Source organism: Hyperolius riggenbachi, chromosome 7 (assembly GCF_040937935.1).
Source record: "Hyperolius riggenbachi isolate aHypRig1 chromosome 7, aHypRig1.pri, whole genome shotgun sequence".
Taxonomy (NCBI): domain Eukaryota; kingdom Metazoa; phylum Chordata; class Amphibia; order Anura; family Hyperoliidae; genus Hyperolius; species Hyperolius riggenbachi.
In genome coordinates, this window is record NC_090652.1 from 87,661,850 (window position 1) to 87,679,603 (window position 17,754).

General features: G+C 45.3%; 1 protein-coding gene across 6 annotated transcripts in view; it reads left to right on the forward strand.

Annotated features, from left to right (window-relative positions):
- The window catches only part of LOC137524432 (mucin-4-like), a 119,843-nt gene that overhangs the window by 49,721 nt on the left and 52,368 nt on the right, over window positions 1–17,754 (forward strand). For all 6 annotated transcript variants that reach the window (XM_068244272.1, XM_068244267.1, XM_068244271.1 and 3 more), the window contains exons 2-4: window positions 8,505–12,182; window positions 15,807–15,898; window positions 15,985–16,043. In XM_068244272.1, coding sequence (XP_068100373.1) covers window positions 8,594–12,182; window positions 15,807–15,898; window positions 15,985–16,043 — 3,740 coding nt within the window. In that variant the 5' untranslated portion in view covers window positions 8,505–8,593. The remainder of the gene's footprint in view (window positions 1–8,504; window positions 12,183–15,806; window positions 15,899–15,984; window positions 16,044–17,754) is intronic.

A 17,754-nucleotide genomic window follows, 5' to 3' on the forward strand; every position in this document is an offset into this window, starting at 1 on the left:
TTGGTAGGTGGATTAGTGTTAGGCATTTCGGTAGGAGGGTTAGTGTTGGGTGTATTGGTAGGAGGGTTGTTGGGCATATTGGTAGGTGGATTAGTGTTAGGCATTTCGGTAGGAGGGTTAGTGTTATGCCTATTGGTAGGAGGGTTAGAGTTCAGCGTATTGATAGGAAGGTTATTGTTAAGCGTTTCGATAGGAGGGGTAGTGTTAGGTGTATCGATAGGAGGATTATTAGTAGGCATATCTGTAGGAGGGTTAGTGTTAGGCGTATTGGTAGGAGAGCTAGTGTTAGACATTTTGGTAGGAGGGTTAGTGTTAGGCGTATTGGTAGGAGGGTTGTTGGGCATATTGGTAGGTGATTAGTGTTAGGTGTTGTTACACTCACCGTCCTGGTTTGGTCCGGCGTTCTCGCGGGTGCGCTAGGTTTTATATCTTGTGCGGGTGGTTTGGCGCGCACAGCATTGCACGCGTGGGGTCTTGTGCAGTGCGCAAGAAAGGTCGAGCGCATGCGTAAAAGCTCTGCGCTGTGTGCACGCGCAGGCGTTGTTGGCGCCCAATTTCCTATTTAAGCAGGCCTGCCCTTCTCAGGAGTGCTGTTTGTTCTTACAGCATTTGCCTGAGCGAGTACTTGTATACTGATTAGTATTTTCTGGTTTGACCTTTGGCTTGTGACCCCGACTACTCTCGATCTCTGCCCATCCTGACCCTTGGCTTGCGTTCCTGATTACGATTATCTGCCGCCTGCCTCGACCTCCTGCTTGTCTCCGACCTTCCAGTTATCCGCCTGCCCTGACCTCGGCTCCGTCCACGACCACGATTACCAGTCTCTGGTTCTCCACACTGAGCTGTAACCTGTTCTCCGATCCACTGTCGAATCACCTTCAGCGCAACCTGGTGGGCACTAGGCAGCTAAGTATCCACTTCCCCCTCAAGGGGTTGTGGTCCTGCTTCCCCCTCAAGGGGTCGTGGGTGAAGACCCGTGGTCACTTAGATCCTGTGCTTGGGTGGTTCATATCACAGTGGAAAGGTCAACAGCACCTGACCTTCTCCGCAAGACGTAACAGGTATCTTGGTAGGAGGGTTAGTGTTATGCCTATTGGTAGGAGGGTTAGAGTTCAGCGTATTAATAGGAAGGTTATTGTTAAGCGTTTTGATAGGAGGGGTAGTGTTAGGTGTATCGGTAGGAGGATTATTAGTAGGCATATCTGTAGGGAGGAAAGTGCTAGGCGTATTGGTAGTAGGGTTTGTGTGAGGCAGGTTTGAGACTGCGGATTGGCGGCAGCGGTGCGGCCCAGAGGCTGCACCACCAAAAACAGACCTTCCGGGATGCAGAACCGTGCGGTAACGTAGATCTGTCTGAGTGTTGGAGATGCGCCGAAAACGTCACTTCGTCACACCATACCGCATTAGTATGAAAGTCCCCATAGACTTTCAATGTCCTGTGGTGGGGTGCGGTGAAATTACCGCACCGCCCCAGTGTGAAAGGACCCCCAGGCGTATTGGTAGGAGGGTTAGTGTTAAGTGTATCCGTAGGAGGGTTAGTATTAGGCGTATCGGTAGGAGGATTAGTATTAGGCGTATCATATATCCTAACATATAGCCAAGAGCTTTCACACTGTCAGGATGCAACTGGATATTATAATATCAATAATAAGATTGCCAATAATATTTATGATTTATATAGAGATGAAGTCTTCTGCTGCGCCGTACACAGTATATAGTCTTGTCACGGACTGTCCCTCAGAGGGGTTCAGATCTAATCCCTACCATGGTCATAGTCTAGGGCCAATTTTTTGGGGGAAGCCAATCAACTTCTCTGTAGATTTTTGGGATGTTGGTGGAAACTGGAGAACCTAGAGGAAACCCATACACACAGGAAGAACATAGAAACTCTGTGCAGATAGTGCCCTGGCAGGGATTCGAACCGGGAACGCAGCACTGCAAGACGAGGGTGCTGACCATGACGCCGCTTTGCTTCACTGTTTTCATCATCTAGTGCCCAAGCAGACAAGCGTTATCAAATATTTACTCCAGACACCTTTTTAACTCCTTCAGGTCACATGATCATTTCTGCAGAAGCCATGTTTGTCAGGGATCGATGGTCATGTAGCTTGGCATTGATCAGTAAGAAGTAGCAGTGGCGGCTATTCAATTTTTAAAACAGCTCTCTGCTGAAATCCAATGTTGCAAGTTAGTAAAAAAATATATATATATTTAGTTTTTGGAACCTTTAAAGGAAACTAAGCACCCTTTCTTTCACTGGAATTTCTCCTGGCATAGAAGCTGCCATGTTTCCCCTTCCCCTTCTCACAGTCCTTTACAGAAGTCAGAGATGCTATTTTGACACATTCACTCTAGATAATCTCTTTGAAGAAACTGTCCTAATTGCCCACCCCCCTCTGTTAATGAAAAGGTATTGTTTACTTCTTGGTAATGACTACAATAAAACAATTAGCTTCCTGAAATCTCTTTGCTGGGGTAAAATAAAAGGTAAAATGGAAGTTTATTTTTAATAATGAGACATATTGTTGGTATGCATTTTTCATGTGTTATTGAGATACCCTGAGTGCTAAAAATGGTGCTCGGTTCACTTTAACTACCGGTATATCTCATTTGTAGATCATTCCACACTTATCCCCCCCAGCTGGTGCCCTGTTCGGTAGTCCAAACTGTTTCCTCTGGAAGGTTACGCCAGGCTGAGGGCACCTCCTCAGTGCTGTCAGCTTGTGAGAAAGTGAAAAATGGGCAGAGCACTCTGTGCATCCTCCTGTGTCCTATAAACCGCTGAGCACTGGATAAGACTGTGTTTCCTGTCTGGCCGTCCCCGGGTCAGTGAAAACACAACTTTCCCCTCCTGCAGCAAATTCTTTAGGCTGGTTGTAAACTTCAAAATACATTTTGTGATTCACCAAAATGATGACATTGAGATCGCTTCTTACTACAGGAAAAGGCAGGGAAATGTATGCACAAGTCTGGTATGCGCCGCAGTTTATCTTCGCATAGTTTAAAGAGTAACACTCGGTTATCTGTTGGTGTAAAAAGCAATTTTCCTGGGCTTCCTGTGACTCCTGCTGATGGTCTCTGCGGAGGAATCCTTCTGCTTCCTATTGTGGATATTAACAGGCTTTGGTGGGTGGCTGGGTAATCCATTGCGATGGACGCCAGCAAAGTCAGATCAGACGCCAGTCTCCAGCTCTCATTTGGAGAGTCCAGCTTATCCTTTATAGTGCCTGGACAGTTTACAGAATCATTTTCACATCTGCTCCACCTCCCATGCACAAGGCTAAATAATGAATATTTGCCAAATATAATAAAGCCCAAATAACTTCAGGTTTAACGGACAACTATCGCAGAAATGGTAAAAGCATACATTTATAGTGTATTTTACTCTTGATGACCTGTACATTTTATATGTTGGGGTCACTTACAGTAGGTAGCACAATGCTGAAAGATCGGACAGATTTTGGACTAGTGCATCTCCTCATGGGGATTCTCATTCCTTCCCAAATCAGTATACAAAGATGTTGTTAGGCCTCCCTAAAGTTAAACAAAGCAGGCCCCCGAGGCTGAAGAGGACAGGGGAAGCCACATTAGGATCCAGTGACTTCTCCGTCCCGAGATAAGTACCCCCCCCCCCCCGATGCACTTTTTTTTTCTTTACAGGATTACTTTAAAGGACTTCCAATGCGAGTTAAAAAAATCTAATTTGCACTCACCTGGGGCTTCTTCCAGCCCCAAGCAGCAGTCTCAGTCCCTCACCGCAGACCTGGTCCTCTTCGGTGTCCCCACTGGCCTCCCACAATGATGGGGACCCGTCGGCGGGGTCAGCTCTTCTGCGCCTGCATGGCCGCTCGTTCCCGCGCGTCCATGTCATTTGGTGCATACTCCGCCTGCACACAACTACTGCACAGGCACAGTACACGCCAGATGACGTGAACGCGTGGGCAGGCGCAGAAGAGCCAGTTCTGCCGGTGGGTCACCATCATTGCGGGCGGCCAGTGGGGACACCAAGCTAGACTGGGGCTGCAGGCGAGGGGCTGAGACTGCTGCTCGGGGCTAGAAGAAGCCCCAGGTGAGTACAAATTAGATTTTTTAATCGGCATCGGAAGTCCTTAAATTGCAAAGTGAAAAGTCACCTGTTTAATCTGGCATTTAGGAACACTTGTCTATTTCCTCAATAACACAGTCCGCCCTGTGACTTTGTATGGATCTGAGACATATGGGAGAAAAGAAAATGTTACTGTACAAGTGCAAGTGTCCTGTAATGTCAGCCCTTCTCTCCTCAGTGGTTCGCCAAGTTGGAAATTCCTTGGCAGTGTAATTTCAGCTCACAGCAGGATGCCTCCTACTTGTGCCCCCCTTCTCTATGGGACAGACCATGCTGCATGGCTGGGAGCCCAATACCCGCTCTGGGAAGCACACAGATTTTGTTTAGGGCAACAGACACTTTGGGCTTGATTTACTAAGGCAAATAGCACATCTTATCAAAGTTAGCACGTCTTATCAAAGTTAACACGCCTTATCCTGAGTAGCATAGGGAATCCGCAGGGTTAGCTTTGATGAGCTTTGATAAGGCGTGCTAACTTTGATAAGGCATGCTATTTGTCTTAGTGAATCAAGCCCATTATATGGATACACTACGTACCTTTAGGCCCCTTTTACACCAGGGCACTTTTTGCGTTGCGTTACCCTTTTTGCACACAGGTTAATGCAACAGCAAAGAAAATGTATAGGGCCTAGTACACTACCCAGCTGACCTGCCGCAAAGTCAAAATCGTGTTACCGTCCGGCTTCCACAGCCACTGAATGCATGGAAGTCTATAGATGGTGACATTTTCAATATGTTGGTGGCAGCGGAATGCATGCATGAAGCGACGTTTTTGGCGATGCGAGGGGGCGGAGCGTCACAATGCAACGCTGTTGCCAGGTGTACAACCGTGAGCGACATCTACTTTCAAACTTGTGTCAGAATAATATTCCACCTCTTAACTTTTGAAACAGGTTTTTTTTTTTTATGTAGGACAAATTAGCAGGTCCATCCTTTCATCAGAGGGCGGCGACAATAAATTAGCAATAGCTTGAGCATTCCAGACTGTGTCGCGGCATTGTGGCGCAAGACTTGGCTTACATCCTACTGGAAGTGCCACCCAATGTGCCATCTGCCGCAGGATCTGTGTCGGAATCTCAGCAGTTCATTAGCACATGCTGCGCGTGTTGTCCCACTCCAGTGTAATTGACAGCCGTTCCGTATCTGCAAGGCTTAGCGATACGGCTATCAATCACCAAGTGGCTAATTAGGGTTTGCCTCGTGGCAGCCTGAATCCGTTTTGTGTCAATAGCGGTTTTCTTGAGGCTTGTCTCATTTGAAGTGCGCGAGGCACGTGGGCTCTGTGGTAATGTATGCACATATCGCATGCAAATTGATTTCGCTCTACAGAACTTGCGGCTCATAGTTGACATAACGAGATTTTATTCCATTCTATTTGTTTTGTGTGAGCCAGATTCTAAAATTCCCTAATTCCTTCAAAAATCTATGTGTACTAACCTGTATACTCATGCAGCACTTTATTAGGAATACCTGCACAGCTGCTTATTAGTACAACTATGTAAGTGGCAGCAGTGCAGTGCATAAAAAAAATCATGCAGATGCAGGCAGAGCCGGGATAAGGTCCTCCAGCACCCAAGGATAAGATACCATAGTGCGCCCCTCCATCCCTCCCACCCCAACTGTCACACACTGATTGCTATTAGACTAAGAGGCACGCCAGAGACCCCAATCCCCCAACACCTTATTCTTTAGTTATCTGGCTCGCACTGACTGCCATGTATCCCCTTTTCTTATTTCTCTCTGCTTCAAACACAATAGGGGAATGATAGCTGAATGAGTTGTGTGCCCCCTCCTACACTGCGCCCTGAGGCTGGAGCCTCTCTGCCTCGGCACGGCCCTGGATACAGGTCAGGACCTTCAGTTTAAAATGTACATGAAACACCAGAATTTTGACTGTGGCACTATTTTTGCTGGGCTGGTGTGGATATTTCTGTAAGCGACTGTTCACACTTGCTTAAAAAAACATACCCGTTCGGGATGTATTTTTAAGCTCCGCTTAGCATAGGCAGTGCATCCTAATGTTAAAAATAAGAAAAAAGCGCATATATCCAGGCACATTGCCTCTAGTTAGGACATTAAATAAGTTATTAAGGAAAGGGAGGTGCTGAAGGGGGTGTGGCCAGAAAACAGCAAAAATCTATTAACCCTTCGCACTCTCGCATGCAAATGTTCAAACAAATGCATTCACAGATTTACTCATCCAGGCACCACTGTTATCCCTACAGCTAAGTTAAAAGCCGGGGTCTTGGTTCACAGAACAATGCATTCTTTTGATTAGTCACCTATACTGCGCAGAAGTACCCAGGTAAACATAGGTGTCCTAACTCTGGCCCTGTAACATGCATAGTGCAGACATGCAAACATTCATTGCATCAAACCTATCTAGGGATTAGGAGCACACATCTTGACGTCCTCTCCTGGGACAGATAGCGCATCTCTGTGCGGCGTGGGCTCTCCAGCCCACAGCACAGATCAGCAGTGTGGCAGGGCAACCAGACTCCCCCCCCCCTTTTTTCCCCACTAGGGGGATGACCTGCTGGGGGGTTCTGATCGCTGCAGCTCCGTGTGGCCGAGCGGGGGGGGGGGGGCTCCTCAAAGCCCCCCTCTGTAGCGCTATTCCTCCCTCCCTCTCCTTCCCTCCTTCCCCTTCGCTCCATGGGCAGCACAGGACGGCGATCCGTCCTGACCGCCTCTGATAGGCTTCAGCCAATCAGAGGCCGGGGATCGCCGATCTCCTTTACGGTGCTGCGCAGCAGCAGCGCTGTAAGATGTAAACAGCGGGGATTTTTTCCCTGCGTGTTTACAATTAGCTTGCGAGCCGCGATCGAAGGCTCGTAGGCTGTTCACGGAGACACCCTCCGTGAACTGACATGGAACCGTTTCCATGTAAAACCACAAACGACCAGCCGCTGCCTATCGGCGTTAGACGGTCGTTATGTGGTTAATTGTAATTTTTTTTCCCATTAAAAATTTTATTTGGGTAATATTTTGGTGTGGGAAATAAACAGTTAATTTTTAATGTTATCATATGTGTAAATTGTAATGTAAAAAATATATAGGTGTAGTTTTACTACATTGAGTTTATTTTTTTTCTCCTTGTGCTTCTCGATCACTGGAAGCACAAGGAGGACGCAGAAAATTTTATTTGCACAAAGACTGAAGCCTCTAGTAAGAGCGCTTCGGTTTTTCTGCTGGGGACACGGATCGGTGATCGGGAACCATGTTCCTGTTCACTGATCCTAGGGCTACCGGAGGACAGCACGGGGACGCACCCGCAATCGCGCGCTGAAGCGCGGCACCGCAGCAGAGCAGCTGCCTGGATGTGAGGGTCACATCCGGGTGGCAGAAATGGTTAAAAAAGGATGCGCATGCTATGAAAGCCCATGAGAATGGACAGTGTGCTCTCTCACTAGCCTAGTTGCTGCATCCATGTTGCCCCTTTCGATCGCCGCCGTGACGTGAAACGTGTCCTGCTGATAATCGGTCCTTCGTACACAGCTCAATGGCCAACTAAGGATCTCCATTGGGCAGCATGCACAAACATTACCATAGAACTCGACCCTTCACGGACAATTATCCAACGTGTTTTTATTGCATTACTGGCGGTGATGCAGCATTACAAACAGCACAATGTTTCGGGCCAACCTCCCTTTTGTCAAGTGCTCAAACTTCTGAATTCATAGTGAAACGTATAAAGACATTTCATTGGGCTGCAAAAGACCAACAGGAATTCTCGGCAACAGGGAGAATTCTCATTGGTTCATGGTAGACCAATGAAAATTCTCCATGTTGCTAGGGAGAATTGGCCTAATGCAGCCTATGGAGAGCCCCAAGCTCCTGCCGGCCTCCGGGCTGACTATGGCGTGCATCCTAGCTCCTCCCAATGTGTTTCGTCACTAGGGCATGACTCATCAAGGTCTCAATGTACATTTGTCACTATCAATTTTATACTGTATCAGTTCTGTATTATGTAGCAATGTCTGTCTTTTTATGCAACCTTGTTTTCTTCTTACTGTTCTGTACAATGCCACAGACTATGATGGCGCTATACAAATCATCACTAATAATAATAGTCCAGGTATTCTCTTTCCAAAAGTTTAAAATTCCTTGAAGCCACATTACCAGTTTATAGAAATCGAGCGTCTGACTGTTTTGTGTTGATTTCACAGAGGAATATTTTTGTTCATGCTAGGTAAAGTCTCACAACCTGAAAGCTGGAGTGGGTGGATGAATTAATCTGTTTCATGTATTCAGCAAGTGCCCTTAAGCATTCGCTGCTGGTAATTAAATATTAGAATCGCAAAACATTGATTTAGACTTGCAAAACAAGAATTTACAAGGCAAATTTGTTTTGACTATAATTTGGAAACAATATTTTCTTGTTTTTCTCCTTCTGCAGATCTTGCTGCCAGTAACACAGATGAAGTGGAATCTTTCACTGGAACCACACTGGGGACTCCTTACTACGTGACTGTGACCCCCAAGACCATGCCAAGAAAACCAGTGCCAGCATCTCGTGGACACCTAAGCAAAGCAGCTCCACCTAATCCTCCTCTCCCCAAAGATGGCAGAAAACCACCTGGTATTTTAAAAGACTCTACTGCAAAGTCTGCCAAAGTCTATCCGGTGCAAGGAGGTCTACTAGCAGGAGAAGGTAATTCCACCCATCACCAGCAAAGAAACTCCAGCTCCTTAAGAAGTCAGTGGTACTCCACCAAGATGCCTATGACGGTTAAGAGCCATTCTGTGGGTGAATCCGCTCAGACGCGTCCGGTCATCAGGAAGGGACCAACTCCACCTAGCAAAGCCAAGGCAGTTATGAGATCGACACTGAGAAATCCATCAGCCAGATATCAAAGCCCTCCACATGTACATCATAAGAATGTCACATTAAAACCCATAATGGGTCATTTGAACAACTCCAATGTTACTGCAGGTTTAGCAGGGTGGCCAACGAGCCCCAAACCACTGAGGAGTGCCACGACACCTCTGAGGAACACTTTTAAGCCTGGTCAAAGAGGTATTCCATCACCAGCAGATAAGCTTAGACGTTTTCCACCAAGTTTACAGGCTGTTACACAGATGAGTAGGCAGCTGAAAGAAAAGTCAAGCAACACTTCAGTACTGCTTAATGCTATTTTAAATCAAAATTCCAGCTCCATCACCAACAGCCTCCAACATATGGTTCTGTCTTCAAATTCCACCTTTATGACCGGAAAGGATGCAGTGCTACATGAAGTGAACTCTTTGAACACCCAAAGCCAGCAAATAAACAATGAAAATGTGACTTCTGTGCCTCTGTTTGATCAGTATAATGATGTCTCACGTTCTGCTCACTTTAGAACAGTAAAATTGCCACATGAACCTGAAGTAATGCAAGAACTTAAATCGAAAGTAGAAGTAAAGATACCAGATGGAAATGTTATCCATAACCAGACACATCTAAGTGGTCAACACCCTATCTTCTCAACAAAGCCTTCTGAAGTTGTTCAGGAACGGAGAGATCATTTTCAGTCAGAATTAACCACTAACACCAGTGTTACTAGACCTACACAGACTGAAATACCTGCCACCCAATTTGAAAGGACTATTGATAAACTATCTCATTCTGACGACCATTCACATGGACATATGGAAGCATCTACAGAGGACCCAAGTCAAATGATGACCCGGGTACACACAGAGCCTAAAAATGAGAAAGACCTAGGTACTAGAGAAAACCATCAAATTCAACAAAGGACACATTCCCATAAACACAGGCACCCAGTTGTAGACCCATTAAACCAAGAGGAAACCAATACAATTTCTCAACATAAAGGAACTCTATCCCATAGAACAGCCATTGCAGAACCAAGCAGACATCATCCAAAACATCAACACAACCATACCCAACCGCATCCACATGGTCACCACCATAAACACTCATCAGATCACCATGCACAAAGGAACCACATTTCCCAGACTCCTATACACCTCATTACCCAGAAACAGTCAGACTTTACCACATATCCTAATCAAACTAACCCTCCGCAACTTCACCACAGCATTGAGACCGCACCATCTACCAAAATTCACATATCCACCCATAATGATACAGTTTTCAGTACAAAGCCATTGAGTTCTGAATTCTATTTAGAAACACAAAGGGAGAACCAGACCGGTTCTTTAACACTACAAGGGCTTTCAGAAACATTTGAAGCAACTCAACCAAAGCTAATTACCCAGAGTGCCCTGGACAGTCAGACTGATGTAACACAGGTGTCAGAGCCCAGAACGCCTCACCCAACGTCCATAGCAGACAGTCAGACTGCAATTCACAAGTTGAACAGCATAGAACAAAGTAGGCCACCTGAGGCATACACAAGGCCACATACTAAACCATTTACACATAAACATTCAAGATCACACGCAAAACATAACTCAGCGCAAGCAGCAGAGTACAGTACCACCACAGTCAGTCAACTAGGAGCAACACCGCCAAAGCTAGACATCAGGACACACACCAGTCCTGAGAGAACCTCACAGGATCTACTGATCCAGCAGGAGCTAACCACACCCACTAGGGAAGATCTAACCACCAAAATGCCATCATACCTGACTTCTCAAAGCCTAGATGAGGTCATTACATCTAGTCAGCCAAAACTAACCATCCAGATTAAACCTGAGACAATCACCAAGAATGTGCCAGGATCTAGTACACAGACCCAGATAATGCAAACTACAGAGGTCCAGGTTGAGGTGTCTACTCAGAAACCGCAGAATGTATCCACACAGAAACCAACAGAAAATAACCCATTGATTCCAATTACAGTAACTCTACCTTATTTAATGACACAGTCCCAAACTGAACCCACAGAAAAGAGTCCACCTGCCTTTGTAACATTTGTATATTTTAATGAAAATGAGCCAGAATCGCACACTACTAGCCATACAAATGGAAATATGCCAATACAGAGCACTCCGAGCAGTACAGAATTTGCAAGAGATACAGGGCCAGTCACAAATAGCACAGTGAAAAGCCTTACTGAATCTAGAAATCACACAGTGTCCATTACAAACACAGAACCAGCTATATTGAAAGACCTAAAGAACAGTACAGGCTTCTCCACCAAACCAGAGCCAATCACAGAAGCCACCACAGTGTTGACTAAACATACACAACCAATAATAAAGAGTAAGACCAAGTCCCCATCCCAGGCAGAGCCTATCACAAAGATCAAGACAGATTCGCCAATACATACAGTGACAACCACAAACCATAAGAATGAGTCCACCTCAGTCTCTCCAGCCACATATGAGACAGATCTCCCTAAACAACTAATATCAACCACAAGGAGTCTTATAGAATCTCTCACACAAAGAGCATTAACTACAGCAGAATCTACTACTGAACACATAAGAGGTCTTTCAACAAAAACGGAGTCCATCACAAGGCACGAGAACAAATCTGGAACTCAAAAAAGTGTCTCAGAAACCCAATCAATGCTGCAAACTGAGACAGCACCAACTTCCCTAACAGAACTGATCCGTAGGACAGCATTTAAATCCACCATTCTCAGTAATGATGAGACAACATCTAGCAAAGGATTAATGCAATATACACAACAAAACCTCGGTACCACCGGCAATAATGAGCAGATCGCATGGACTGCGCCAACACTAATTATAGCAGCTAGTGAAGACCCTAATGTGCAAATGTTTCAAAGCCGATCTACTGAAGTGTTTACTCAAACTGAAGGGACCTCTTTACCAGAGAATACAAATCCCACCGATCCCATGACTAGCTCACTCGGGACAGGTAGATATCATGGCTACACAAATACTACACAGGATTCCAAACTGGCACCAGCCTGGAATGTAGAGTTATCTCAGACTACATCAAGACCCCGTCCAACACAAGATCCTTCTCATGACCACGCCAAAACTGTGAGGAATGATGCATCTAAACCTCCTAGCTCAACTACATCCATGACTTTCCCACACATCTTCACTCCACAGACGCATGGCGAGCTGATGTCCGTCCAGCCTGCAAGAGACAGAATCTTTATTGTAGACGAGCAGCAACCGGTCTTTAAAGGTCAGTCACAGAATTTTTCCACATCCACCTAAAACCTATTTTTCTCTAGCTATTGACTTTTTTTTCCACTGCCCATTTATCTTTTGTGCTAGTATCTCAGGAGCTTCTATTGTTTACTGACCTTTTCAAAAACATAATTCATAAAGATATCAAAGCAGGCTTTTTTCTTTTTATAGAAGTTGCTGTAAGGCTTTCAGGCCCACTGTGTTCATAACAAAGACTTGAAACACCATGGACTAATAATGACAGAGCACATGTTCCCAATCAAGAAAAAGTCACTTGGGTGTCATTGTGGTTGGAAGTGCTTAATGTTATATAATACACATTTCTTCCATCCAGAAAATAACTCTGTTTTATAGCCTTTGTGGGGGTGAAAGACAAACCAGCTTTCTGAAGGAATGTGTTTGATGGAGCGATCCTTTATGGAATCTACACTTATGTCTTTTTGTTTGATCTTGGAATAGTGAGGGGTCGACAGTCCTCTCAACGCTGGAAGAATATGTATCTATTATTTAGCACCTCCAAATACCTCTATCATATCCATAAACAAGAGAGTAGTAGTATACCACTCACCCCCTACAGTTCAGGACAGTGCTCGAACCTGGATGCTTGATCTCTACGACAATAGAAAAAACAATGGGCCGTACTATGTCCAGCATTGGGAAAATCTTTATTCTGGATGTATCCAATAGAAACACCAGCAATCACAAATGGCTATTTGTGATTGCTGGTGTTTCTATTGGATATGTCCAGAATAAAGATTTTCCTAACGTTGGACATGGTGCGGACCATTGTTTCATTTACATCCATAAACACAGTGGGAACACAACCGGAACACTTAGGTACTCCAAGATTAATTCTAATGAGGATTATGGTAAAGCAACCAGTGTTTTCCATATGAAGACTCTCGTTTATCCCAAATCATGCTATATCCCCCCCCCCCCCCACCCCCAAGCAACTTTCACCTCCCATACATTCACCAATAACTTTATCACTACTTATCACAATGAAATGATCTATATCTTGTTTTTGCCACCATTTAGGCTTTCTTTGGGTGGTACATTTTGCTAAGAATTATTTTATTATAAATCCATTTTAACAGGAAGATTAAGAAAAGATTAAGAAAAAATGGAAAAAAATAATTATTTCTCAGTTTTCGGCCATTATAGTTTGAAAATAATACATGCCACCGTAATTAAAACCCATGTATTTTATTTTCCCATTTATCCCTGTTATTACACCATTTAAATTATGCCCCTATCACAATGTATGGCGCCGATATTTTATTTAAAAATAGAGGGGCATTTTTTTTTAGTTTTGCGTCCATCACTGAAGCCCATAATTTTAAAAAATAACAGTAATATACTTTACTACATACATATTAAAAAAAAGTTCAGTCCCTAAGGTAACTATTTATGTAATTTTTTTGTATTGTATATTTTTTATTTTTTACAAAAAAAATTATGTGTGGGAGGTAATGGGCTAATTTTAAAAGTAAAAAAAAATGTCATTATCTGGAAATTTTTATTTCCAGATGTAATTTTACTTTTGACTAGCTTGCAAAGAAATCTCGTATAGTTAGTCAATTAAGGTATCCCCTAAACTACTTTGGTGGTTATGTTTTAGAAATATTATGTCAAAAGATTGCATCTGATGAACAAATTGTGGTGTTAGCGGCCAACTTAAAAGCTCTTTCATTACTTCTAGAGATTAAGGTACATGCACATGCACAATTTCCCCTTAATTTTGTGTCACTAAGTCACTAAGCAACTGCCGAGTGACACATTCTGTGTTTATGAAGAAGGGAAGAGGGATGATGGCGCAACCTCTTAGAAATTGGCCTTGTGACACCGCCTCGCCATCCCCACACCTAATGTACAATGTTCCTCCCCCCATGACGTTTATTTTACCTATCCGTGTCTGTTGCTGGCTCTGTCTTCATACACACGCCCCACGTGGTTGCTGGCCTGTACATGGGCACAGCCACGTTATGTCGGCAGCCACGTGGGGTGCGATCCGTTGCTCGTCCGGATATCAAACACTGCTTCCACTGTGCACCCGATCGAGCAAGTCGGCCCTACATCTTGCAGCATGTCTGATCAATCCATGCGACCAATTTTGGCCCAAAATTGGTCGCATCATCATTTGGGCATGCTGTTGGCGGCACCAATTTTCATCCAATTCGATAATTATCATATTAAATGATCAATCAGCCTCCAAGTCACCTTTACGGGTATCGACCAAGAGTTGAAACCTCTCTTTATTGGAATGAAGTAGAAAAGTAAAAAAGATGAAATGACTGCGCACCGGCAGAAGGGATCAGGGAAAACAGCATGAGAGGAAATTAGACAAAATTGTGAAATGGAAGAGAGCACTCAAAGCGCGCTATATGGTAGCTACATGCATATCAAGCACAAATTGAGTCACATAACACATCAGAAGAGCACAGCTCCAACAAGTGGCATGCTAGTTAAAACAAAGCCATATCAAGCAAAAAACAGCTGAATATACAGTATAAACCAATATGCATGTTTTAAAAGGAAATAAATATGGCAGCCTCGATATCCCTCTCACTTCCGGTGTCCACTTTCCCTCTCATGTCCTTTTTTCTAAGCATTGTAGGAAATATTTTACAGTGGTCAGTGAGAACCACCTCAGAATTAGACCAACTTAGAATTAGAAAGGCAGAATTGTACTCGACAAATATTTGCCACTTACTTGTGATTTTTGACATGTCCCTCAGCTGTATGTACAGCTATATGAATTGCTTCAGCATAAGGCAACTGAGAAATAGACGCCAGGCAAGTTTAGCCCTCCTGGATTCATTTTTTCCTCATGTGAATAAGATCCTTACGTTGAAGTACGGTACATATAATGATCAACAATGGAATTCAACAATTCTTTTTATTCACATCCATACAGTGAATAAGCAGCAGTATGGTCCACTACAGACCATTGTACATGTACAGTAGCTCAGCAGTAATCAGTATAGCTGTAGCTGCAGCAATCAAAGGCATATCCGACCAGAGAGGCATCGCCGTTTCGGATGGATGTGTCATCTTTTCTCAAGAGGTAGGTACCTACCACTAATTCCAGTGATGGTCATCGTATGTACTTCCATAGATTGGGTTTGTTAAGGCCCGTACCCACCTCGCGACGAGCGATCGTTTTAGTGATCTAACCAAGTGGGGGCGATTAGGCGAGCAATGCTTTGTAACTTGCTGTGAACAAGATCTCCGATGACTCCCGCCCAAAGTGCCGCGATTGTTTGAACTCTCGTTCTCACCTGCCGTGTGCTGCCATGTGTTCCCGGCAGGCAGGAAGATGGATCGGGGAACCTTGTTCGTCAGGAGGCGTCGCTGTGAGGTTCCCCAATCCATCATTAGATGAGTATTGAGCTTTAGTGTCTGACACAAAGCCTATCATCTGGAGGTGTGCCGTCTTCCCACGTACCACACTACAATCCTTATGGTAAGGTCAGAGTTTCATGAATTTAAAATTTTAGCAAATCTTAGAGTGACCAAATTTCAGGCTAGAGTTGTGTGTTTGTAGCCAGCTTTAGAGATGTTTCCGATATGCTTGGCTGTATATATTATCTTCTTTATCTCATCTCTTACTCCTCAGTGCCAACAATCAATGTCACCTACAGAGTGAATGTACCCCAAACACGACTGTGCAACGATCCTGACCTCTGCAGGAAACGTCTCAGTGAAGAGGTCAGTGGCCAACAACCGGCTCAGAACTGGTAACCGTTTCACTGTCTGGTCATTAACCTGCTAACCAGTATCCTGTTTTCCTGCAGGTGATGTCTGCATACAAGTCTGTGGCAGAATTCGACAGGACAGATGTGCTGAATGTGACGTAAGTGAAATGGCCACATTGTGCCGGTTATACGGTAATACGGCAAATCATGAAAACTAGTATCTTGTTAATCATCTCTCATTAACTGAATTACAGAATACCCAGGTAGCTCGGGGGTGACCCAAAACCACTAGGAGAGTATAGGGGGATAAAAGAGACCGAGAAGCCCTCCTACTAAAAAGCAATGCTCAGTGTAATTTACCTTCTTAAAACAGAAGGTATTTGTTATAATTCTGCTTTAAAGCAAACCTGTATTGAAAAAAAGGGCCTCTGGGGGGTACTTGCCTCGGGAGGGGAAGCCTCTGGATCCGATTGAGGCTTCCCCCGTTCTCCTCCGTCTCGCACTGAACGGCGGCCATGTAAATATTTACCTTCCAGGGTCCAGCACAGGCACAGTAGTGGCTCTTGGCTCAGAATCAGGCGGAAATAGCCGATCCCAGTTGGATCCGCTCTACTGCGCAGTGCCTGCGATGGAGCCAGGGAAGGTAAGTATCGCAAGCGCTGCTGCGACTGCACCACCACCTGACAAATTGTCGGCCGTGGCTTCCGAGGGGCACAGCGAGACCACCGTGGGACGGGGAGGACGGGGAAGCCTCAATCGGATCCAGAGGCTTCCCCCTCCCGAGGTAAGTACCCCCCAGGGGCCCTTTTTTTCAATACAGAGTCTCTTTAAGTGAGCAACTGTGGTTTCCCATGATGCATCACTCTTGAATATCCAAATTATCTCTTTAGGCCCCTGAAGCCAGACTCGCATCCAGAGCCGCTGGTGTAAAGCAAGCCTGGCAGGGATTGATATGATATGGTAGTACTGAGCCCTATGCCATGGAGCCATATCAATCCATACAGTGCACCGGTGAGGACCAGAAAGTCCGAAACAGGCTGTCTGCATGTTGGATTGGTGTGGCTCTGTAAAATTTATTAGCCATAGGCTCACTCTACACCAGTGGTTCTGGATGTGTGCCTGGCTTCGGGGCATCCTACCTAATAAAACTCCTGTGTCCCTGTATCCTCCTCCTGTGTCCCTGTGTCTGTGTTGTTGCCGAACCACGCACGCGGGCAGCCGTTGGGACAGGAGGAGGATGGGGCCATGGGGGGCATGCGTGTGCACGCGTGGTGGGTGCGGGGGCGGGCGTGTGCACGCGCGCGTGGTGGGGGCGGGCGTGTGCCCGTGCGCGTGGTGGGTGCCGGCGTGCGCGCGTGGTGGGCGGGTGCGTGCGTTCACACAGGTGGTATGTGGGCTGACATGCGGTGGTGGTGGTGGTGGTGGTGACAGACGCGGGAGGGGGGGTTGTGGGGGAGGCCTAGCGCGTTATGTTAACGGGTCTTCGGTCTAGTAAAGAGATCATTTGCATATTCAGGAGTGATGCGTCTTGGGAAACCACTGTTGCTCACTTAAAGCTGACTTATCGCATTATAACCTGCATGTGATATATTTCTAGAGACACGATGGATACGGGAAATGAATAAAACTCCTTCTTTGCCTGTTGCTATGCTATAACATATGTAAGCAACAGATGGTTAAATGCAGGACATCGCAGCATGGAGGAGACTCCATATTGTACCCCACCTGAGGGCATTGGCTGATTGATGAAGAGAATCAGATGCATAGCCCTGCTAACTTGGAGCAAGAGAGCGGCCATATTGTACAGCAGGGTTGCTTCCAGCAAGCCTGAGTACAGCCAAATAAAATCTCTGGTTGAAGTCTTGAGTG